This window comes from Manacus vitellinus, unplaced genomic scaffold (assembly GCF_001715985.3).
Source record: "Manacus vitellinus isolate BGI_N305 unplaced genomic scaffold, ASM171598v3 scaffold_18_pilon, whole genome shotgun sequence".
Classification (NCBI taxonomy): domain Eukaryota; kingdom Metazoa; phylum Chordata; class Aves; order Passeriformes; family Pipridae; genus Manacus; species Manacus vitellinus.
Window position 1 is genome coordinate 15,374,505 of NW_021939324.1, and position 25,865 is coordinate 15,400,369.

Sequence of the window (25,865 nt, forward strand, 5' to 3'; positions counted from 1 at the left end):
TTTCTCTGTTTAATTTCCAGAAAAAAAAAATTTTTACACTGAACTTTTGTTTTAGACATGCATTTTAGTACAGAATAAAGCACCTTCGGAAGATAGATATTTCTGATGACCAATTATAGAGCCGTGGTAGATTTCTAACTTCTTAGTTTACTAAGATCTTAAGTTTCTGATTCCACTGCTATGTTATCTCCCTCTCCCCCATGTTCTGATCTTGAACCTGTATCTCCATTTTAAGAAGCTTGCTAATTTGGCTCTCTTCACTTTGGAGGAACACTGATTTATACCAATTGACAACTTGTTCCTAAGTGTAACAGCAACTTACAATTCCAGAACAGATGAAATGAGAAGATGCTACTGTATACTTCTCTGACAGCTTTTTTGTTTTAATTACTCAGAAACATATATCATCAGGTTTGGAAGTTCTGTCCATAAGGTTACCAGATTTAGAAATCTGAGCGGAAATCTCTTCAGGATTGGTCCAGAAAACATCACTCAATTTAGTTGTAAGGGAAAATCCCTCTGATACAGTAGTCAGAGGTCATCTTTGATATAATGTAGCTGTTGACTCAATTGCCACAGCACCTGATAAAACTGTTATATCTTGAACATAAGAGAAGGTTGTCAAATTCACCTGTTTACTTGCTGTAATTAGGCTAAAATATTTCCTGAATTCTTATTTCATTTTAAGGAATTTGACTGTACAAGATATGCAAAGTATAAGGTAATGGCTAAGCTAGATTTACAGGTCATTTGGTTCAGTCAATTACTTAAATTGAGACTTTCAAGAGCATTAAAAGCTATTAAATTTGTTTCTTTCCTCCCTAACCTACTCAAAGTCAGACTACAAAATCCCTTTCAGAAACAGAAATCAGAGCCTATTAATCTCCAGAATGCTAGAACTCTGGCAGCCCTTGAGATACAGTTTGGGTTACCAAAGGGATGAATCACAGTAATCCAACAACACTGGTTCTTTCAGACATGGAAGTGATTTGCCATAGAGGAAAATTTTTTCTATTATTAAAAGATATATATGATAAAAAACTATGAAACAGTCAACAACGTTTAAAACCCTTGTTCATACACCACTGACAAAATCCATATGACAGTCAGAAAAAGGATCCTGTATTACTTAGGTTGGTAGTTATATTTAATGAGACAAAACAATGGAAAATATACTAAGGGACATTTTATGTGGGTGACCCTACCCATTTTTTTAAAAACATGTAAAATAAAAGAAACTTTCAGCATTTCCATTCTATGTAGGCCATGTCTATAACTCCACTAAAGAAGATGCTCCTGTGTTACTGGACTGTACCTGTGGATTTAACTATGTGCTTCCAAATGAAATGCCATGTTAAGAGGTGAGTGCTACCTTTGAAAACTCAATTTCTCACAAGAGACATATACTTATTTTGGTCTGCTGAAGGTTATACTTGGGCATATTACTAACAGAGGCCCCCTTCTGCATGATCAGAAAGAAACATCTGTAGGGAGTGAGTTCTCCTGGGGTGGAGAACAACCATATTTTCTAAGAACTCCTGTACACAGGGCAAAAAATTTACTTTTGCATTCAGGCCTGAGTCAGGCTGTAAATTAGGGAAAACCACAGGGTACTATTTATGTTCTCACTGTGCTACATGTAAGTAAATCAGATAAAAAAGCAAAAAGTAAAAGAAAAAAATCTCCAAACCTAAAAAAGTTTAGAAAAACACCTTCAGTTTCTATTATGGGAGGACTGTCATGCTGTGCTCCCGTGTCATTGCTTCATGTTTGAGACCCTTTCTGTGGTAGCACAACGTGTGCTGAAAACATTGCTTTGCACTGAGATGAAAGATGTATTAGATGAATGTGTCTTCATCATTGCCAACAGAGATAGCCACCAGTACCTTGTCAGAACACGTTCAAAACACAACACTCCTAATCCATACCTAAGCCAGTCTTCCCTGAATATCTCCCACCCTTAAAGAAGGTGTACCTATTTACTTATTTTACACACAGAAAAGTCATGCAATGTTATTTCACTTCCTAACTGGCAACACAAAACGGAAAATATTAAAGAACTAAGTCCCAAGGAAGAAGGGAAAAAGAAAGTAAGAGCTCAAGAGAGAATGGCCACTGCAAGTCAGGTAGGAGGCAGCAGTGCTCCTATGTTTGCAGAGGAAAAACAGGGCTTTCTAAGTCAAGGCTGCTCAACTTATTTTTGTGAGATGCCCCACAAGAGGTTTTATTTCTCACCAAATACACTAGGCTAGTGTGTTATCTATTTGTGTATTAGTTGGGCTAATAAGGTAAACTACTAATTTTCCCTCATTTTGTTTCCATGCTTACATGTGTGAGAATGTATTTTATACCTGCAGTCCTTTCACAGATCATGTATGGCTTTCCCCAAATACAAAGGGCTAAGAACCAGTGCACTGGGGCCTAAGGTTTCTAAAGGAGTTCAGATAGAAATAGACTGGGATATCTGAGACCTCAAAAGAAGTAAAGAAATTTTATAATTTAGCAAAAAAGAAGCTACTATGTAATCTATAAGGAACTACAAGATACTTATACAAAATTTAGCCTCTTAGCAATATTTAAAAATGGGACTCAAAGCATAAGTATTACCATGAGATTTCCTGGAATCCACCCAATTCCCAACTCTGCATCCTTCACCACGATGAAACAGGGAGACTACAGTCCTACCCTGCCTCACCTTCAACCTCTTCTGTGATTACTTGTGTATTACTACCACACAGCTCTCAAAAAATCTTGTTGTAAGGGACAGGTGGGTAAAATTCCTGCTTCCCTGGATCCTGTCATTTTCAAAGTATTAAGACTCATTTGTACATGACAGAGGTCTGAGTACTAAAATGGCTGTGACTGACTTTTCTAGCTAGGAAACACAGCTTCATAAAAAGCAGCAAAGCTCTTCCTGGAAGAAGGCAAAGAACTAATCTGTTTTACAGGTAAATAAACATATATGTATGGACAGTCTTGCTGGGTCAGATAAAAAATAATATAGCTAGTTGATATCCTCTGCAACAATGTTGATTAAATATTTAGAGAAAATTGCAACAAGGTGGACACATACGATCGTCCTTTTAAACATCCCCCCAGCCTCCAACCATATGCAGTTCTGTGGTTTCCTGAGCTAGAAGTAGTTTCTATGTCTAATAAATACGCTCAGTGAATATCTCTTAATTATTTCAGTGATTTTGCCCAGACTTCTCTTAATTCATGTAAACTTCTTTCAAGAACTTCCACTGCTTATCTACGTGTATGGGACTGACAGAACGTATGAAGAATTCCAAGTTTTCTTCTTTCTATCCATTTAAAATCACAGGCTCATTATTCTCACACAGACCAGCCCTTCTAAAATGCTCTTCATTTTAGCTCTAAATATATGTGAGTTTAATCCCCAGACTGATGTCCAATTAAGAGTGTTATACACAAATTCCATCTTCTATCATCGCTTCTTCCATTTAGCTTTTAAGATTCCTGTTCCTGCACGATCATAATGGCATTCATTATCTTCAGCATAGAGGCATTTCTCCTGAACTACCTGACTTTTCTGTAAAGTCTTTTTATCCTTCAGACTGCTAATTACTATCTTGCTTCAGGTTGACATTCATTTTCACAGGACTCTGTTTCCTCTCTTCCCCTCTAATTAGCACAATACTGGCTTTCTCAGCCTTCCCATTTCCCAGCCAAAGGCACTATAGCCCCCTTGCCATTATATGATCTTTTTAATGTCCTTCTGCCTTAATAGATCCATCCTCCCTGCAATACAGTAGATAGACATGTTCACACTCAGCTACTGTCTAGGGAGCTTCTTTGTCCACCAGACCACCATGTCCAGCAACCTCATTGATTTTCTTTTGATCACCCTTGAGTCACGCTTCTGTCATGACTCTTCTACATGCCACCAGCTCTATCTTATGGCATGCAACCAGCCACTCTTCGGACCCCCTTAATTCACCAAAATTCCTGAAGGAAGAAGTGCTATGAAAAAAAACATTACTAGTAACTGTAAGGATGGACATTCTGAAAGGAAATTGGTTTAAATAAGAGGTTAATGGTCCATGGACAAGAATCAAGACAAATACCTGAGTTCTTTCAGTACTGTATATAAGACCACCACTATATTCAAAATATCACACAAACATACAATTGGGAGCATTCAGAAAGGTTCAAGTGCCACTTGTTAGCTCAACTCCAAACATGGTTTCTAAGTCAATCCATGAACGCCTTTGTCTGTTAAACAGACCATCCTCTTCACTTGCTACAGGTTTCTTCAGCACACTGATGTCAGGTAAATAACAAGCCTGTCTACACATTTTTTTCTCATCCAAACTGTTTCTCAAAGGAGGATTGTGCATTTTGGACAAAATTAATGTGTTTACTGGGGAAAAAAAGAAGTTTATCAAAAAGCAAAGCACTAGTATTGCCTTTGTTTTCTAGAGTAAAAAACTCACATTATTTGTTTCCTTTTATTTCCTTTAGTTCCTCTATGCAATACAATAGGGTTTTTCTGCACCTGTCTTCAGTTGGAGTTCCTTTCTCCATAGGAAATAACTCCAGTGCAGTAGGTAATGTAATTAATAGTCCTATTTGCTCTAAACATATTTCATCAGGCAGATGCAAGAGCCATATTAACTGTTTTTCCTTGGATGGTTAGTAAGAATCCTTTTGTTTTCTCATATATCCAGATGTGCCTTTATTCAGTTGTTGCTAATTAAATAACCTCTAATTTAAAAAGTAATTTCTTATTGTTGTTCCCAAAGAACCCAATTTTGCACCATTCAATTAAACTCCATTCCTATTACCTGACACTTGAAAGTTAGTATTTTTTTTATGTATCATATACTGATCCTCTTCTATATTGGTAAAACTTCCCGACTTCTCAACATTAACAACTTTTATTAGCATATACCTTCTATTTATTAAGTTTACTAGCTATTTGAGTCCTAAAACTTTTTCACAGTGCATTCTAATTCTGATGTCCTCTCCTTTCAAAACAGCTTATGATTAGGTCCCTTCTTTCCATTACTAAACTCAGTCTTCTCCAGGAAATTACCTTGATTCCTTTTGTTCCTACAGTTAAAGAATTCCAGCCAACTGGGATGCTTACACATTTTACTCTTACCTTTTTAGTTCAGTGTTAGCATAGGTGATGCCATCTCATGTGTGATCATATCCACTAAAGTCAAGAAACTCTAATCACAGATTTCTCCAAGAAAATTATATTTGAGGTAAATTGCACTAATGGCTGTTAGGAAGTCTTGTAAGGTGACTAGAATTTGAATATGTTTTGGAGAAGACATCAGAAATAAGCAGTCCCAGAATATTTCAAGACACTGCAGAAAGTACATGTCCTAATTACAGGTGAATATAGAATTATGAAATACTATACATCCAGGTATTTTTTTTTTAGCTCAGCTCATTCTAGAATCATTCATTAAGCTGAATATAGGCCATGCTAGTTAGTGTGGCAAAACAAACCATCTAGAAAGGAAAACCAGAAACCCCTGTGAGAGTTTACTTCATATTCCTTTCTGCAGAGTTGGCTTTATTTCCAAATAAAATAAACCAAACTCAATAGTATCCAATCTACATAGGGCAAAAAATGCCCATCAAGTATCATTCTTGCTGTCAGAACAGAACAACTGATTTCCTGAGACAGGAAATTCCTTTTTCTTTTTATAAATACACATAATTAATAACCTAATGGGCAGAAAAGTAAGAACTCTCTCTATATAGGTACCATGCTAATTTAAGAGTAAACAAGTCAGCAAATTATACCACTGACAAATTCCATTTGAGTTATTGACTGAATTAATTGAGGTAACATTTTCTGTATTTCTCAAATTGCAATTAATGAATAAATACAGTCATAACAGGTAAAAACTGTGGAAAGAATTTGTTTATGAGCAGTGAGTAATAAAACAGTCTGGATTCAAACAGAAAATACCTAGATGATTACAAAAAACCAATATTCAGGAAAGATTGAAGGAGATTAGCCTTCAACAACACTGAAAAGAAAGTAAAATGGAAAAAGCAACTTCTCTACTAGAAAAAACCCACAACCAATATCCCAACTGATTTTTCTCAGCTGAACCAAGAAACAGAAATGTCAATACAGAGCTAAATCGTCCAGGGATGATGTTTTGTTTAATATCATAATTTCATGTGTAAAAGATGGGTGCACTGCCCATAATATGTAAGCTACTAAAAACACCCTGATGTAACACAGAGCCCCTTATGGCTCTGGGTTCTTACAAAATGCACTTAAGCTTACTTCCAGAACATAATGCAAATTGAGTAGCATTAAATAAAAAAGAGTTGCTTTCGTGTGACCCTCCCCATCCTCCCTCAGTCACTCCTGCCCCTTTCAACCCAGGGTTTCAGACTGACTTCAAGCTGTTCTAACATAGCCCAGGGAAACAGCTTGCACTGAGCAGCAGGAGAAGGCAAAAGTGAGCTTTAAATACTATTTCTACATTCCTATTTTCATGGTATTTACATTATGGCTCCTGGTCAAGGCTCTGGTCCTGTGATTTCAAAGCAGCGACTGCACAGTAAGAGTGCAACATTTTGCTCTAATCTACATCATGAATGATATTAAAATTCAGCAAAGAGCCTGTACAGATTATATTTTTTTTCTTTGTTGATTCACTGCAGCTGTATAGAAATTATAACTCACACTCAGGGGAACCAGCAGCACAGGTGATTGCACTTTAAGGAATGCTGTCAACCTGAATTTAATTTTAGAAATAGGCTTAGTTTTACTTCTTAAAATAATAGCTTAGTAAGTATTAGCTACACCAACAGTTTAAAGTATACTGTCAGATTTCTCTGGATTTTATAGAGCCTGAACAACTAAAATAGCTGAATTGTTTCTCATATTTAGTACAATGTTACTGTTCTTAATTCAGACCCCTGTCACAGAAAACTCATTCTGTTCCTTATTTCCTTCCCATCCAGACTAGGAAGGATGAGAAGGAAAATCTCATCAAGCAAAATCAAAGATCTTGATCTTTGTACAAAACACTCTATATTATCTTTCCATTTCTCATCGCCAGTTTTTAGGAAGCCTATGTAGCATTCATATGATGTTTGCACACATGTAAGTGCTGGTTCATTACAGTTCTTCCACTGGTATATGCTTCCTGACATGGGAAAAGCTGGTGACTTGCCAAAGTGGAATGTGGAAGGCAATGTGAATCATCGTGGAACAATAAGGAAAAACAAAGGCAGCTGAAAAAATGTTATACCAGACTGCCTGGTCACAGGTTAGGGAGAGCTGCAATTATCTGAGATCTGGCAGTCTGGTAATTTGTTGGCCTAAACCATGGCAGTATGCATTTCCCAGAAGTCCAATGAAGAAAACTGCCTAATACACACTATAGAAAAGCGTTCTAGAAAGTGTCTTACACTAGCTCAGTTTCTCTTAAAGAATTCCCATGGAAGCTTCCACTTGAACAGTGAGATAAGCCTTATGTAGAATCTCAATTATGCTAAATGCCACGTTTTCTTTCCAATTAATATTTGCCTTTGAATACAGATGTGTCATTTTACTGATAACAGAAGTCTTTGTCAGAGAATATTTAAAGTCCTGCAATGATATATATAGTGTTAAGCTGGTCACAGGGACCTGATTTCTATGCTGCAAGGAAAGCTATGCAGCAAAATTGTTTAAATAGGCAATGGAGGGTTCTGTAAAGCACAGAACTCGAAAAAAGAGTGAAAGCTTTGACCCAAAATTATAGAAGGTTTTCAAAAAACCATTGGAATATTGGGGAAAATAGGGGAATTTAATGCTGGCTGCAGTTAGAGAATTGACATTTACCTCTCGTTTTCTCTCCAAACTATGAGAGGTCAGGAGTTTGCAACCACTTTGGTGTGTATTTTAGAGCAAGCACACCGGATCAGGACAGAGGGCTCTCTTGACAGGGTGCTGAATTAATAGGCACCACCCTTTTTTCTGAGTTGGATTTAGAGTCGGTTATGAAACCCTCAAGACAGGTGCTTTTTATAGCAATAAAATCATAATATCAATATTTGAACAACCAGTGCTAGACCTCAACTAAAAGCATGCCAATTTTAAAAGTGTCATCACTGGCCAGCATGGCCTGTTTCACAAAGCATGCACTCTTTGCTCTGAAGTCTGTCTGAGATGAACATGCCTTTTACATTTACAAAATCTTTGGCACTGCAGACCGAGCCCTGGTTCTATATAAGAAATACAACTAGTTTTACAAGACATGTATTGTTTATAATGGACGCATCTATATTTTACACATTGAGTAGATGACAAGGCAGCATTTCTTGCAAAAAACTTTTAATGAGTGCATTTTTTTCCTGTATTTTTTTCACTATTTCCTGTTTTTTCCTGATTTTTACACCATTTATGGTGCCCTGTCTCACAAACTCTTTTCACTCATGCTCTTCAGTGCTGTCTCACATCATGCCTCATTGTTATGAGCAATTTCAGTCAAATTTCACATAGCAGTGCATGTATTGTCTTCCACTCTCTGCTTATATTTCCCTATGCTCTGATGCTTTTAACGTCCAAGCTATATAAATTATTTACATTTTTATACATTATATAGATTATATAAATTACTGGCATCTACTAAAGTTTAGAGAAAAGACAAGTAGTCTTTTCTGCTTTTTAGGTAAGCAGTATCTCCCTTTTTTACCTGTTCATTCCCACTTGAATAGCTGAGAATGAACCATTCAATCATTTTTTTTCTTGGCTACTTATGTAAAACAAGGGAAATCTGAGCTGAATCGGACTCATGTGTGCAACTTTAATATAAATGGAAAAACAAGCACAGGAAACAGAATACAGAATAAACAGGGTAAGGTAAAGAGAGCACTAAGAATCCCTAAATTCAGGAAATACACAACTTCTGAAAGTAACTAAGACCTCCCTCAAGCTTACAAAGGTTAAAAGCTCATGGCAGTTCTCTGACTGAGATCTGAACAAAATAGTACTGTCTATATTATAATAGGCTGTCCCTTGGCTGTACAAATCTTCAATATCTGTTGTTTAAAGCTGCAGATGCTATGAAAAATAGGAAAAAAACAATTATGGAAAAATAATGATTAATGAATGATAGTATTTCTGAGGAATGAAGTATGAGAAATATGACTTACACATAAGTGGAACTGCTCGCAATGAATATACAAGAAGCACCACATGAAATAATACAGCAGTACGAAAAGAGGGTCCTATCTCAAAACTTTCAGGCTCTTTAAAGATTTGTATTGTGTAGAAACAAGCAAAGGAAAAGAAAGGAAATAATTTAGGCAAACCATATCCAACTACAACTAGGGTAACATTGGTCTCTTGAAGGGCTGTTTAAAATAAAACAAAAGCTTCCCAGAATTTCACCTTGTTTCAGCTAACAGGAAAAGTCCAGAAAGAGATTCCATTCTGCCTGTCACAACTACATTCTTCACTAATGATCTTTTCTCAGGAATGGTTCCTTTAGGGCCTTATGACAGATTGATATTTGTGAACACATTGCATTGCTTATCAAACAACAAACAGGTCAGCCTTACCCATGGCTGGCTGGAGCTGCTGCCCTTTCAGGCCATGTCTGTAACAGCAAAGTTACAAGTTGTGCCAAGTAGCATTTCAAGGCTATTGAATTTGTCCATTCTGTCATACTGCTAGCATGTTTTCTGGCATGGTTTTGACCCAGGCTTGCTAGCACCATGCCTCACAGTATCTGGTCAGGGACTAGGGCTTAGCTAAGGACAGATTTGGATGTGTCCATTCTCTTTCAGAGACTGAAAGAGTTTAAACATATGAACAAAAGCTATTCCATGCCAGCTGGATTCAACGCCAAAGGACAGTTTTGGTATGCTCAATTTACTAATATAGCTGGATCCAAAGAAATCCCAAATCCCTGCAGTTTTCAGCATTGGAACAGGCTCTGCAGGGAAGTGGTCACAGCACCAAGCCTGTCTGAGTTCAAGAAGCATTTTGACAACACTCTCGGGCCCATGGTGTGATAATTGGGTTGTCCTGTGCAGGGCCAGGAGTTAGATTAGATGATCTTCATGGGTCCTTTCCAACTCAGCATACTCCCTGATTCTATGATTCTACATTACTGTAGATTATGCACTACTTTGAGTTACTTTGTCTATTACAATATACACATTGGATTTTCTAGCTGAGATGAGGAAATTTTATTTTCTATATTAGATATTTACTATCCTCATCTAAAAAGGTTATGTGTTCAAAGCAGCAGCTACACATTGTTATCAGCAGCTGAGAAAGAAATCATGAAATACACTTTGCATGGCTGTCATACCAATTAAAAACACATGAGTCAGATGTATCAAAGTCAGGATCTGAAAATCTGGTGATGAAACATTTGCTACATTCCTTATCCATTGTCTACACATGCTACTCTTATCTCCACTTTTATTGCTTCAGTTTTCACCACCTTTCTGCCCAACCAGTGTATTTAGTGATTCTTGCACTAATGCTTATAGCCAGTCATTGGTACAAGGTATTTCTGGAATATTTTACTCCCTCCACACTTGTAGCTTACTTGTAACATACTTTTAGGATACCCCTACAAACTTCAATACCAAGGCAATTTTTATGCAAACTGGTACTCCTACACACCCTTCTAACACACACACACACACACACACACACACACTCTCACTCTTATTTTCTTTTTAATGAAGTATTTTTACTGATAAAGGGCTGCTAGGAAGCTTTTGGGACAAAAAAACCCAACAAACCAGGTGCCTAACACCTATTGATTTTTTTTTTTAACAGCTACTATAGTTTTAATTATTGAATGATAACAATGGATTTCCTCATTCAGCTTACAAAACCTAGTAGTCACTTAGTCCCTAAGCCCTAGATAATTTATAGAAAACTGTTGATGTGAAGGCAGCAACATTTTGGGTATCAAATGAAACTATCACACACACTTCTAAGAAGGATATGCTGACACAAGCAGGTCTTTCTCTGCCTTCTCTAGAAGGATATATGTGTGATCATTGCACCTAGTCCTTGAAGTCTAAAGCTAGTCCCAGGGAAAAGCCATCTAAGCAGCAAAAGCAGTGCAGTGTCTTATTTGATATTTGCACCAAAGTGCTATAATCAGATATCGCTGAGCAAATACAGTTAGAGCATTTTTACATAATAAATAGATCACACAGGGAAAATTTGATGCTTTATTCCTCAAACAAAATTTGTACTGAAGTCAGTTAAAAATCACTGAGAGTTCTGATCAAGTATATTTTAAACATGAGCTAAAGATACACTATGGATACACTGCCAGTTAAATATGTTGACCTGTATTTGTAAATATTATTCTTTTCTCTAGGAACCACTATCTGGACTTTTTTTCCTTTTTTTTCCTCCCTATTCTGTGGCTTATTTTGACATGGTAGCTAACAAATTCTACTCTTCAAATAAGTCTACATTTTCTCCATAAGGTGTTGCAGGCTGTTATTTCTATTATACCACTGACAGAGCTCACAAAGGTAATGTACACCTTTCTAGAATCACAGCTACAGGATATACTGAGCATAGGGATTTATACAGTTAATACAGTGATAGATTTATAAGGTTAAGTTTGTTTTTATTTTCTCATTTGCACCTCTTCAAGCTTTTATTAATTTTATTTAGTGTGTATTTTTGTCTGAATTAGTACTGATATTTTTTTAAAAATTCAACATAATGTGAAATCTAACATTTTTAAAGTGAGAGAATCTTACAGCCTTCTAGTTCCATCCCTTTCCTTTAATATTACTACGTCAAACCAAATGGAGGGAAAATATATTGCTTTTTATTATTTGACACTGTAAGCCCTTTAATGGATTTTTATCCTTTTATGCATGTATGTGCTGCATACAGACACACTTTCTTTAATTTTTTATTTTTTTTTTGTTTCAGTTGAGAAATCAACACCTTTTGAAGTAAAACCACAATTTTTATGGATTGCTCTCCTCCAAAAGGTAAGAAACATGTTAATATTATGTCTTCCTAACATCCATACCACGTTGTCATATTTATAATATGCAATGAATCAAAATTTCAGAGCCTGCTCATGGTCCTATGACATGGTAATGTGCTATCATTAATGAACATAGCACTTGAACTCTGAACCTCTCTCAAACCCAGTAATAAATATTGCTTGAAAGAAGGTGTTTGGCTCAGGAGGAAAACAAGTAAATGTTACAGTGCTTCCAGCAGGCTCTTTCTTACCACATGAAATAGATGTAACAACAAGGACTAGACTGAGCCCCATCCTCTCTGACTTGAACAATGACAGAAGACAATTCTTCTTTCAAATCTTATTCAAGAATAAGACACCATTCCCTCCAAGCAAGAAAAACCTCAAACAAACTAAAGACCTGCAGGGCATCTGAATATGGAAGACAGCACTGCCTTCAACCTGTTAACCCTTCCTAGTTCAACTGTGATAATCACACTGTGAATTTTATTAATAAGTAATGACTCTGCTTCCTTCAATGCCCATATTGACTTTTCAACAAACTTGCATCCTTCCCTGCTAAGCATACGAAAATCTTATTCTCTGGAAATCAGCAAGCTCCAACATACTCCAAGTTGAACACAAAGTATCATGCTGAAAGCACTATTAAACAGGAAGTCTAAATGTCTACCCCAGAGGAACGTGTACAAAATTGTAACAGGACAAATGTCGGATTAACTGTGCTCTAGCTAGGGAATTTTAGTGGCTTAACAGCATTACTATTTACACTTTCTGCACTTTACTGCCAGGCAAGGACATCAGAGCAGCATCATTCCAGGTGTTCCTTCAGTTAAGTGCGTGGCAAAGTAATTCAGTTCTGATCTTGTCATTCAGAACACATTTTAAAGTCGCACTTCCGGCTTCTTCTGACTATACAAAACTGTGAGATTTTTGATAATACTTTATTTCATTTATGCTGAATATGTTATCACATGATGTCATCAAATTCTTGCCACTGATTTTGAAGGAAGTGTTATAACCTCATGCACGTTCTACTCAGTATTAACATCAAATCACACTCGGTATGACTCGCTCAAATAGTCTTTCACATGTGCAGTTTGAAATTCAAATGGATATCACAGGAGTACTCTTCATTTTAGAAAGATATCTGCATAACACAAGAAAAATAATATAACATAATATAGACACAAGTTACATATATAGATACTACATGTTAAGAACAATACTGCTGTTGATATAGCTTATGAGAGGGAGTAACAGTGCTCTACTTCAGATTTTGTGCACTAGAATAGCTTTCTGAGAGTCTTTACTTGTTTACTGACTTTATTGAAGGTCCCAGAAATGCAACAGTCAACCAATTTACTAGCAAGGTTAACTGCAAAGCAATGCTTCAATGCAAAATACTCCAGCTAAACAGCTGTACTGAGTTGTGCAATTTGAGTTGATTTGGCAATGACAAGACCTTTTAAGAACTGGCATTAAAAAATCAGTGGGGAAAAAAAACACACTACCACAAACAAAGATGCAAGGCTGGCTAGGACAAAAACCTTTAGCATGAATCTGAAGTCTTCTCTCAAATCCTAATCATGTGCCTACATGTGACTCTTCACCTAAAGTTGAAGCAGGAAGGTTGCTTCTATGCTCTGTGCCTCTCTTTCCTCTTCTGTAAGGCACATGGAGCTCTTGGGTTTGTTTCACTCATTTTGGTTGCAGGTTTTTTCAGGTAAGGAGTGTCAGAGCATGTTTGGACTCTGAATGTTAATGTCATGCAAAGAACAACAAAATGCAGATTTTGCTAGAACTGGAAGTTCATTCCAGCTGGAAAGATTTCTACTGCTACATCCCCTCTATGCTGTGGATAGACCTCAACACATCTAGATCACGGGACAACTTTGAGCCAAGCACATATTTGTAGTCTGACGTGAAGAGACAAAAAATATGCTAATCACATTACTACAACATCATAAACTAGCATTGCTGCTTTTGCTAGGAGAGACATGAACAATAAAATCTGTTGTAGTGGATACTTGGTGATTAAAATCAGAACTGTGTAAAGACTATAATATGAACACAATTTAATTTCTCCATTATTAAAAAGAAAGGCAATGTTGATGTGATCTCCAACATTACTACAATGAAACCAGCATGTTACTAAGTGAAAGCATGCATATAATATACAGTTACCTAGTATGTAGTGCTATTTCACTAATGATAATAGCAATAACCTAAGCTTAAAAAAATTGAGAAGCAAAACATGTATGTTCCTAGAGGGCACAAATTGATATATCAAGGGCTGAAGCCTATCTAAAAAAACCTGAATGAGATAGGCCCTAGGAAGCTCTGGAAAATTCTCCTTTGTGCCATATTAAAAAGATGCTCAATTTATCTGCTGTTCAAATAATGTTCAAATAACTGCTCAGATTTGATCTAAGGTTTTCTGAGATTTAATGACTGCTCATCATTAAATGAATTTTAAATTACTTGTATTCATGAACCAAAAAAACCTCAGCTGTTACGAATGTCTCACCAAGGAAACACTGCTCAAAATCTTCAAGCACCCCAGGAAGATAGCAAAGACCTGAAGTGTTAACTCCAGGTCTCACATTATTAAATGTCCTGCTATTCCTCCCCATCCTTTTAGTGTGTTACACTCAAGAACTAGCAGATGTAAGCATCAACAAATCTGCCATAAATCGAGCCAAATCCAGGGTGCATCAGGCGCAGCATCACTGGCAAGACGAGGGGATTGTCCTGCTCTGCTGTGCACTGGTGTAGTTTTGTGTGTAGTTTTGGATGCCTCCATATAAGAAGGTCATCAAGCTATTAGAGAGCTTCCAAAGGAGGGCCATGGATATGTTGAAGGGCTTTGAGGAGAAGACATATGAGGAGTGGTTGAGGGCACTTGGTGCGTTCAGCCTGGAGAAGAGGAGACTGAGGGGAAACCTCATTGCAGTGTACAACTTCCTCATGAAGGGAAGTGGAGGGGCAGACACTGATCTCTCCTCTGTGGTGACCAGTGACAGGACTTGAGGGAATGGCCTGAAGCTGAGTCGGTTGGGTTAGGTTGGATATTAGGAAACGGTTCTTCACCCTGAGGGTGGTTGAGCATTGGAACAGGCTCCGCAGGGGAGTGGTCACAACACCAAGCCCGTCTGAGTGCAAGAAGTGTTTAGATAGTGTGATTCTTGGGGCTGTCCTGTGCAGGGCCAGGTGAGGCGTTCAATGATCCTTGTGGGTCCTATCCAACTCAGAATATTCTATGATTTTATGAAATAAGTTTTGGATATCATTTTGTTTCATCTATTCCCTGGCATCACACTTTTCTACATTAGGCATTGTTCTATCATCTCTACGGTGTAGGCAAGGAATGCCTTAGCAACACTATACCTTTGCAGTATTCCTCAGCAGAAGAAGGAAGATGTTTCAGGTGATCAGGATGACAAACATAACTAACAGAGCAAAAAGTTATACCTTCTGTCATGCATTCACTATCATAGCTTCTACATGAATTCATAATTTGTTATGGGAACACACCAGACCCTAAAACTGATATTTCAAGGTACTTTGATATAACGTTTATCACTTTCAATAGCCTATATATTGCAAAGCTGTTTATATCTCACTGCACAGATATCAATATGTGTTAACCTGTATTATTTCCCAAAGGAATTCAATTCAGAATATATAATCACTGTACTTCAATACCTTAAAAATACTGTCTGCATTCTATTATTCAAGACAGAAAAATTACACAGGAAATAATTAAATGCTTTTTCATTACTGTGCGTTTTCTCTCTCTCTCTCTCTCTCTCTCTCTCTCTCTCTCTCTCAGGGTTATGACATTCAATGTAAACCTGCAGTGCTGCAAATGCTAACAAACTGCTACAGCTTGCTTAATTCACAGAATTATTATTTTTAGCTTACCCAAATCTGTAGCTTAATTCTTTTTTCATTTTTGAAAACTGTTTTTACTTTGAAATCGATCCCAACCGTGCTTACAAATGCAGACGTAAAGGAATCATCAGCATATCGAAACAAAAATGAGGTTTTCCCAACACTGCTGTTGCCGATAATAAGCAGTTTGAACATGTAATCAAAGTTCTGGTCAGATGTATCTTTCTGGCCATATTTGGAATCTTGAACGGATGACATCTGTAATTCAAAATAAAAAGAAATAGTTTATGGTTTCTTGTATCATACAAAACTTGAAACATTTAGATTTTATTGGAGTTTTTCATGCCATGTATCAATGAAGTTCAAGAAGAACACCTACTTGAAATATAACTAATGTGTATGCTTCAGTGTGAACTTCGAGAAGAAGTTCACAGAGACCTAACTCTTTTTTTATGATTCATTTATCTAGTAATAGTTCTGGTAGCAAAAGAGGATGTAAGCATCACTGGTGACTAGTACAGAAACAAAAAGCAATAATACTAAAAATCCAGGGCAGTTTCTGAGTACACAACTAAAAAGATCTGACTTCAGAAAATGTGATGAATGAAACTGACGGTCAGAATATAGATGAAGATACTTCACTTGTACAAGAAGGATATAAGACATCAGTGCTGCTTTATGATATAGTAGGTATATTTCCAAGCAAAAGCTGAGTAAGTTTTACACCTAATAAAATTCTTGAACCATTTATTTTACTGTAAATATGTTTTTGTCTTTTGCCATGGCTATAAACTCACTCAAAGCATTTTGCCTTTACCAGATTTTAATTATTATACGATTAAACAGTGAGTTGGGTATATACTCTAAAATAAGGTCTTGATTTTTTTCTAGTACTAGTATATTCTACAGTTTTTTGAATTTCCAGTGTTAATGCAACATTTTCATAAGTGGCAGCTATGTGCAGGGACACCTCACATGGTTTCTAAAAAAAAAAATCTCAAGTATTTTGAGAGCCCGTGGCAGACCTTAAGTTTTTTGAATGTGATTATTCTCAGGGCAACACTTTTGCATACTTATTTGAGACAGAAGGACAGACACCATATCCAAACAAAAGGTTTACAGAAAAGCAGGTCATGTAAAAGCTTTCTAAGTCAGGCATCTGAGAGTGCATTTGGGCAATCAGAAAGGACAGCTGGAACCAGGGTGAGGGCTGTACACTGACCCACCTTCTCAGCAGAATTTTAATTAGTGCATAAATTTTCTGAGCTAATTCTGCTGTTTCATAGCACAAATAACAGTATGCCAGCTTCTTTGGGCTACTGAAGAGGCTTATAGGAGTGGGGACAAAAAGTCCCAAAGAAGACAATGGAAGTAGAAAGCTTTTAAAAGAAAATTCAGTGTAAGATATATATATAATACAGTAGTGACCATTTGATTTCAAAATTTGATTTCAGAATTACCTTCTTCACTAAATGTAGCCTTGGGTACCTACATGCCTGCAACCTAAGTATTTGCATTGGCCTTGAAATTTAATCACTTCTTCCACAGGCATGCAACAAAGAAGCTTTAGTTCAAAACCCTAAATATTACTAAATATACACATTACTAATCTTTCAGATTTCTGATTTCTATAGGAAAGACAAAAACCTTCCCTACTCTCCCTTATTGTATAACTATTTGGAGATATTTTGCTTAGAACGTGAGAAAAAGAAAATCAAATGCTGTCTATACCAGTCTAATCACAACTGGCTATAAAGCAGTAAAGGCCATGCTAATGTTGTGTACAATTTGCAATGAAGTCCATCAGACAGCAAAAGACTGCAGTGGCTGCAGATGCCAGTGTGTAACCTGTGCCTTTGCCCCAGCACCCTGTTTCATCACCGTTCTGGCTTCTCTCTGCTATGCAGCAGCTGAAGCCCGTAGTCACCACTTGTTGCAAGAAGGAGCATCATATTCTTTCTTGATTTTATCTCCTAAGAAGACTTCCATGTAACTTCTTCAATTTGCTTAAGATTTACAAAAAGAGGTCTTATCGTTCATTCCATTTGCTGCCCTCAGACCTATGTGGTTTACAATTCATCCACACTTACTTTAATGCCTAACACTTGATTAACAGTATGATTCAGTGAGCAGAGAAATCAGGAGACCTGGAATCTAATAATAGTCCTCCTAAACCTCGTACATTGTGTAGCCTTCCTGCATGTGTTTCCCATGGGTAGTTTTAAACATAGACTCCACCCACAGAGAAATTTCAGTGCTCCTCTAAATTAACGTGGTTATGTGCACTATCCATGCAATAGTTTGATTAAAATTTCTTTAAAAAAAGGCATAGGAAAGGACTAATTTTTCCAATAGGATAAGTGAGGTATTGTTAGCAATTCAAACTGTTTGGAGAGACCAACATTAGCCTAGAGAGCCAGTCTCCCCAGACTGTTGATAATGATCCTTTCTTGTGTCCAAAACCCAAATGGGTTTTAGAAAAGTACTAGTGCCCACACTAGTGTGAAGACACATTAAAATCAGCATAGGTGCTAAGGCTTTGCCATTACTTCCAAAACTCACTCATTTTGTAGTAAACAAAGAGACAGATTCTTCCAAGCACAATTTACATTAGGCTCCTGTTCTAAATGATACTCTAGAGGAATCTCTGTTTTTCTGCTGAAAGGGAAATCTACATGCTTGGTCCTCTGCCGCCTTGTGAATAAGCCTGAAGTGCTTCTCCTTCTTAAATGCAAGTTGCTGACTTAAAGTAAATATGGAATGCACTGTAGTCCACTTCCTGATGTATTAATATGTCAGTTCACTCCTAACAGTACTTGTCCCTACTACTGGAGGCATCTGTAAAAGAAATGTTTCCTTTGGAAACAATGCTGGAAACAATCACTAGGAAAGCCCTGTTCCGACCTCTAATTAAACATTACGCACACACATGAGAACCAAATAAACCTCTCTAATGTTATGATATTCTGTTTCCATAAAGCAAAACTCTTACCTTTATTTTGACAAAGTTCTTTTCTCAAGTATTAAATGGATATATTAAACAAGTATCACTTCCAACGAAACACATTGAGTTCTCTCTTCAGTACAGTTTGGCCCTTATTAGTAAAATCGAAGAGAAAATTCATAAGGTTATTTTCATTAGCAAATTGCAAACTTGGTTGTTTGGTTTGTTTGGGGTTTTTTTGTAGAATGAGTCCCTATGAGTATCCCTACATGCATCAGGGTGTTAGCACCAAAGGCAGTCTCAAGCCACCTCCTAGAGGACTTAGGACGGACTTGAAAGCCCACGGGGAAATCTAATCTCAAGACAACGAACAGAAAACCTATAGTCAAGAGGTCTCACATGACTGTTCCTTACCGAAGCTGGAAGGAGCTACGTTGCCAGCTTGAATACGGGGCAAGGACAAAAAAGGATGGCGTTGTTGTTTCAAAACTTCAAAACTTCAAAAACTTCCCTGCTTACAGCACATCTCTAAATTCCTTAAACGAGTATTATTTATGGGCCTAGGCAAGTTTAATCATTAACCAGAGTTTTCTATATCAGATCCAGATACTTTTCAAGTCTCATGTTCAGCTGTTTCCTTGATCCCAAAAGAACAGGTGAAAACACAGCAGGGTTGAGAAAAAGTGTCTGAAAAACTGTGTGTTTACCTGCCACCTTCATGATAATGACAAATCATTTGGCTCTATTATTCTTTATGCCTTCGAGGACCTCATTCTTTGATAAAATTTGAACAGCTTTTCAGCAGAGCAGCATGCTGTGACCTCCTTGGCCTGCACATGACTTCGGTTTGCACTTTTATGTGCACCCCACTCTGGATGCTTAACACAGGATGAATTGCCCATGGAAAATATGATGCAAAAGGCAAGAAAACCTGAGACTGAAAATACTGAAATTCATTCCTATATGCCTTTCACAAATATACTGTTATCTTTTAACAACTCTAATAACAGGCTTGCCTTAAAGATCAATATTAAGCCCAGGGAAAATGCCTTGTTTCTATCTACAATAAGGATAGACAGACACTGACTAGCTAATTTACAGTTGTTTCAAAGAGCAAGACCACTTTTCTATAAGCAGTTACAACCCACCCCTGAAGGAGGGGTAACTGAGGTTCTTTTTAACAGATCCTTTGAATCGGATTAAAGTGAAATGACACTGACCAGACACAAAGGGCAGGTTTATTTTAGAACAATTTGGTCTCAATGGAAAGAGCAACAGTCCTTTTCTAGATACAGGGTAGAAATATATACATTTCTATTGCTTTCTAAAAAGAAACTAACTTCAGTTGATATTTTAATAAAAACAGAGTTCCCTGTACATGTAGCCTTTTGCAAGGTGATCTTTCTGCCTTTGTAAAATATGATTAGTCAAACATAACAAATGGATATTGAAACAATGGAATACGATGGAAAAATGCAATGACTGTACCAAACTGTACACAGGATGTGCAAGTGAGTGACACTGCACATTAGTTGTCTTTCATGTGTAGATCACATTACATCATTAAAGTAGTTAAAATGTTACCACAACGTACTTTTATATATATATATATATATATATGTACATTGTGGCAATATAACCCAGTCATGAAGAAATTAATTATTTTCTAGGTAAAATATCAGACTAATAATCTAGATACAGGATTTTATTTTTAACTCTTTCAGAGGCATCCTATGACTTTTGTTTTCTTCTTTCCTACATCTTGGGCAAGTTGCTTAACCTCCTGTGCTTTTGGTGGGATCTCAACGAATACATCAGTATCCACAGATGCAGACCACAGCTAATTCTCACAAATCCTTATCTATTTTTTAACTGACCAATTAATAAGGCTTAACCGAGTTCAGTAGACAATGCACCGGCCACTTATTTGGAATTTACTGATTGCCAGCCATCTGCAGAGCACAGCTTGTAAACTAATGTACTTGGCAGCATCAGGAGAAGCTTATCTGCTTCAAGGTATTATGAGGTTAGAGTCATGTATATCTGTAAATATATCACGACCTAACTACAGTCTGAAACATGTAGCTAGAAATGCAAAGTTTTTTTAAGCAGCACACTGAAATGCCAAGTTGGGAAATATCAAAAAGATACTGAAAGATGAGGTCTAAAACACTTCAAAGAAGCTCTGTTTGCTTCATATCAACAGAACTACCATGACTGTGGCCACACTGGTAGCAGCTGCCCAGGACAGAAGAATTTAGGGTAAGTAAAAAACAGTTCTGGAAATTTACTTTCTCCATGAAAAGGGTAGCTTAAGAAACATATTTCTAGTTACCAGTCTAGATAGTACATTAAAATCTCTTTCTCCAAATAGTGGCAAAATCAGAGATACAGTCCTATAGAGGTTGATCTAACACAGGCTGTTAAGAGGCCACCAAAATAGTGCAGCTCTGACAAGAAAAAGTAAAAGCTGTGTCAGCCCAGGCACTCCAGGAAAAATGAATTTGGATTTACCAGGGGGTATGAAAGAGAATGAAGATGAGACAGCTAAAGGTTTCTGCTATTTGTTCTGGTTAGTACAGCACTCAGGGGCATGAGACTAGGAAAGACTGCAACTTCTCATTTGCCAGAGCAGTTGCACCAGGCCAAGAGACAAAGTGAAATACTAATGCCACTGTCTAGGGACCTGTTGAAACACCATTAGTGACAATTCTGGTCAAGTGTGTTTATGAAACCTGCGTTCAAAGAGGAAAATACACAGAAAGGTTATGAGGAAGATTACAAGAAGGAAGAGCTTATCTTATGACAAAAAAATAAAAATAAAAAAAATCAAAACCAAATGAAACAAAAGGCACAAAAAACAGTAAGCAAAACATGAGTTTGTTTCGCTAGATAGTAATCTGGCCATCATGCAATGAGAACTATTTAGACTGATGTAAACTGGAGCAGACACTGGACATTAACAAGTGAGTATAAACTAGCCCTGAGTGCCCCTGTGCTGGATATTAGTAAGTATCTAACCAGCATGGGAGTGAGTTACTACAGTACACTTCCAAAAGCAGGTAATGACAGAAGGGGGACTACAAACTCCAGATGCAGCCTAATCGGTTAACAAAAAGGTGCATATAAGTTTCTCTGTGAAGTCAGTGGCTTGGCAGGCTCTTGTACTCCAGTGCTTCTAATCTGAATTGAGACTGACATATCTAATAATTTTGCTGAGTGATGGGAGCTGAATTGCCATGCAAACTCCTGCATCTAATAGATTTGACTGGGCTTTTCTCATCATAATTTTATAATACTTCTTCAATATCTGTAAGCAGCCTTTTTGCTTGCTATTGCCCTTCTCCACTGTGTTTGCATGTGTCTGTTATAAATCTATCTTGTCTGGACATAACCACTGCCAGTGACAACAGGATATGAAAAGCTAAGGAAAAAAAATACCTGATGTCCTGGTAAGCGAAAGAGAGTGTCTCTAGAGATCTAGCATTTTCTACAAATTGCCACCATTAATGTCCATATGCACTAATAAACACTAAGAACGTGTTATCCAAACTACAGTTCTTTTTGTATTTTGGCAAAGTGCAGGTATGTGGGAAATCTGCATGCTACAATCAGATAAACTAGTGAAACTAGAAGCGAGGGAATGGGTGTATGAATCACTGAGAGTTTCCCACTGAACCTTCACCTTTGAAAGTACCATGAAACCCTTAGGGAAACTACTGAGAGATACATATACATTTCAAGTCATTCAGACCAACTCTTGGAAGAATAAGCAGAAACCATACAGAATTCAATCTTTCACAGAAAAGAGAACTCATTATTTTGACTTCGGAACTTAAGATTTCTCCACAGCCATAAGCACTACTAAGACTGATATCTGTTCTTAAAACATGGCTAGAAAAATGAAAAGTAGTCACAAACTGCGACCCAGATCCAGTTACATGCAGCAGATGACAACAGCAAAGTTTCACACCAGGCCACTCTTTCCTGGAAGGACTGCCTTTGTGGTAATTGTTGGCCCTTCCTGTCTTCAGAGAAATGGCATGAGCTTGCAATTGAAAGAAAGAATTCACAAATATAGGAAGTGTTCAGTCTGTTTTTTTTTTTTATCCTGCTAAAATATTTTAACATTTTAGATTTCTTTTAAATTATTGCTTGGTGAAAATGGAAAAAAATGCTTACACTCTCCTCCAAGTTGTTTTTGTCATGATCAAAAGACATATACTTGATCATTTTTTCTTTTGCTCTACAATTCAGAGATGATAGCTCTGTAACAGACTGTTCCATAAAACAGTTGTGTGCAAAGAAGCAACTATATTTGTTTCATGCAATAGGAAATAACATAGCTAAAAGAGACAAATCAAACGATTAGTTCAGCCAGTCTAAACCACATTTGAAAAAGGTTCAACCATATTAGCCTAATGCTGGAAAGCAAGATTCTTAAGAAGAAGAATCCACAAAAGAAAATTGTCTGACTGGAATCTTTTATGGGAATAATATTTGAGTATGCTGGGAATAGCGTAAGTAGTAGAAAGAAAATAAAACCCTCAAAATCACAACTGAAAATCAAACTCTCTCTGCCAGACTGCATTTTCACATTCTGGAAAAATCCAGATGCATATGATTATAATTTTGGATGAAATATGCTTAAAAATAGACACTGATTTACCATGTCAGCAGTCTTGAAAAAACAGAATTTACAGGGGTGTTTATAGCATTCTGCTATCTCTTTTTATACTGAGGCTGTGTTTTCTACTGACTTTTACTCAATAATTCCACTTCTTCTGACAATCTGTGAAAAAACCAAGAAGCCATTCTCTGATTGTCAAGAACAATTTTTATTTTTTTTTTATATCTGGACTCTCCTTTCCATAGATTCTGTTTTAATGTTGCACCACCATTTTGTTTCCACAACTATATAAGAACTTCAGTGAATTCAACAACCTGTCAAAAATGTCAGATACAGTAGAGACCAATCTACAGTTGTCACCCTTTACTAGCAAAATTTCCATTTAATGAAATGCTCTCCAAAACCAATACATAGTAAACATGACTTCAGTAGCTCAATAAACATGTGTGAATAAATGGAAAATACCACATAAACAGTTCTGACATATGCGTGTAGCACGCAAAAGGATGCAGATCTTCCCTTTAGACTGAAATTTTATTACTGTCAGAGTAGATATTCAGCATGAAAACATTAGCTAACAGGCCTGCAGTTCATCACCTAAATCACAGCAGACTGCAAAAGTACTCTTTGTACTTGATTGCAAAGTGATGGTTACCAATCGACTTTTCTACTAGAAAAGAGTCGTGTTCGAATGTATAGTCTAGGGGCTCCAGAGCTTCTGCATATGATTACAAACTAGGTCCTAATTCATACCTGAAGTACAGTTCACCAGCATAAACGGTTTTGAGCAAACAACCTAGAAACTGCTAAAAACTCTGCGTGATGTAACTTGTATCTGTACAGCACCTTCTACTCCAGTGCTGTGGGGCATTATATCTTTCCATACATTAAAAAACTGCTGAAAAGGGGCCACCTCTTTGCTACCCCCTGCTCTAGCCAAGAGCCACCTCTGCCCGACGCAGATGGATAAATCGAATAAACAGACGGAGGGGTCGTGACAACTTCCTGCACATCCCGGTAGGGCCTCGATACACCTCATCACCCCGCAACTGACACCCAGTCACTCCCAGGACAGCTGCGAGCCCAATGTGCCCCAATGTGCCTCGAAGCCCAGCCGCGGCCAGGGCGGCGGGGTGGTGGCCACGGCAGGGCTGTGCCGCCCGGAGACCCGCCGCCCCCCTGCGCCGCGGCGGGCAGACCCCTCATGGGGACATGGCCCCTCGCACAGACTGGGCCCCCTGGCACGCCAGGGGTGTCCTCGTCCTCTCTCCACCCCCGGCACGAAGAGGCGCACTGTCCGTCCCGCCGCCGCTCCCTCGCTCGGTCTCGCGGCCCGGGCACCGACCTGCATGGGCGCCTCGTGCCTCATCGCCGGCGGGCCCCGCCGCCCGCCGCCGCCACTTGCACCCGCCACGCCGACAGCCGCCGCGCCCGTCTGGGTTGCCGCAACCCGCATCGCGATGCCAGCGCGGAGCTCGTCCCCAGCTGCGCCCGCTGGCGCCCCGTGCGCAGCCCCGCCTCCCTCCTTTGCGCCCGCCGGAAGTCGTAGTCCTCCTGCCCGCTGGCTCGCCACTTCCGCCGGGGCGGGCAGGAGAGACTACAACTCCGGGTGCTCCAGCCGCCCGGAGCCCGGGGGCGGGCGGGGCGGCGGGGCGGGCGCGTGGCCTCTTTGCGATGGTCCGCGGCGGGGGAGCGGGCGTCGCGTGTGCCCGTGCTAAACGGCGGAGAGCGTACAAGGAGCTGGTGGAAGCCGTCCGCTGCCCTTCCGCGCCCGACTGCTGCCGGGGGCAGAGCTGCCCTGAGGCACTCGGGGCTGCTGGAGGCGCTCCGTGGTAGGTGGGGCGGCAGAGCGCGGCCCGGGCGGGTTCGCTGCACAACGCCCTCACGCGGGCGGGGGAGGGGAAGAGCTGGCCGTGCCCGCGCCGCGGCCGGCGCTGCCGGCCCTTTATCCCTGCTCCCGGTCTCGGACTGGTCCCGTTCCCCCGGCCGCGCCTTATGACCCGCCACCGGCACTGGGGATGTGCGAGGCCGAGCGCCCTTAGGCTGGTCAATGTCCTCGCTGGGCACAGTGACAGACCCTGCTCGTCCTCCTCATCGCACCCGATGTCTTGCTGTCTGTTGCCTCGCTTGGATTTTCTGCGGTCGTGAACAAACAGGAGCAGGCAGGGCCGGGCCGTGCTGCTGTGCTGTGGCAGTAGTACCTCGTGGTACTGGGGACATTGCTTTTGATGTCTGTAGCAAGGTCATTATGAAGTGGTGATTTGTATTGTCCAAGAAGATGCTTTAAGTCTCTTCTTGACACTCCTAGTGTAACCCCATCCTCTAATGCAAAACCTATACTTATCTCAGGCCCAAATGTACAGGTCCATAGAGGGTAAAGGGTGTTCCAGCCAGACTGAAGATTGGCATGTTCTGCTCT

At 38.8% G+C, this 25,865-nt stretch overlaps 1 protein-coding gene across 2 annotated transcripts in view; it reads right to left on the reverse strand.

Annotated features, from left to right (window-relative positions):
* Nucleotides 1-24,833, reverse strand: part of RAB3C (RAB3C, member RAS oncogene family) — a 118,036-nt gene extending 93,203 nt beyond the window's left edge. The window contains exons 1-3 of one of the 2 annotated variants that reach the window (XM_018070486.2): nt 24,792-24,829; nt 18,865-18,967; nt 15,903-16,130 (exon numbers count right to left, since the gene is read on the reverse strand). In XM_018070486.2, the coding sequence (XP_017925975.1) occupies nt 15,903-16,130 (228 nt within the window). In that variant the 5' untranslated portion in view covers nt 18,865-18,967; nt 24,792-24,829. Of the gene's footprint in view, nt 1-15,902; nt 16,131-18,864; nt 18,968-24,791 lie in introns of both variants that reach the window. The other variant, XM_018070485.2, reaches the window with a different exon arrangement.
* Nucleotides 24,834-25,865: the final 1,032 nt, after the last annotated feature.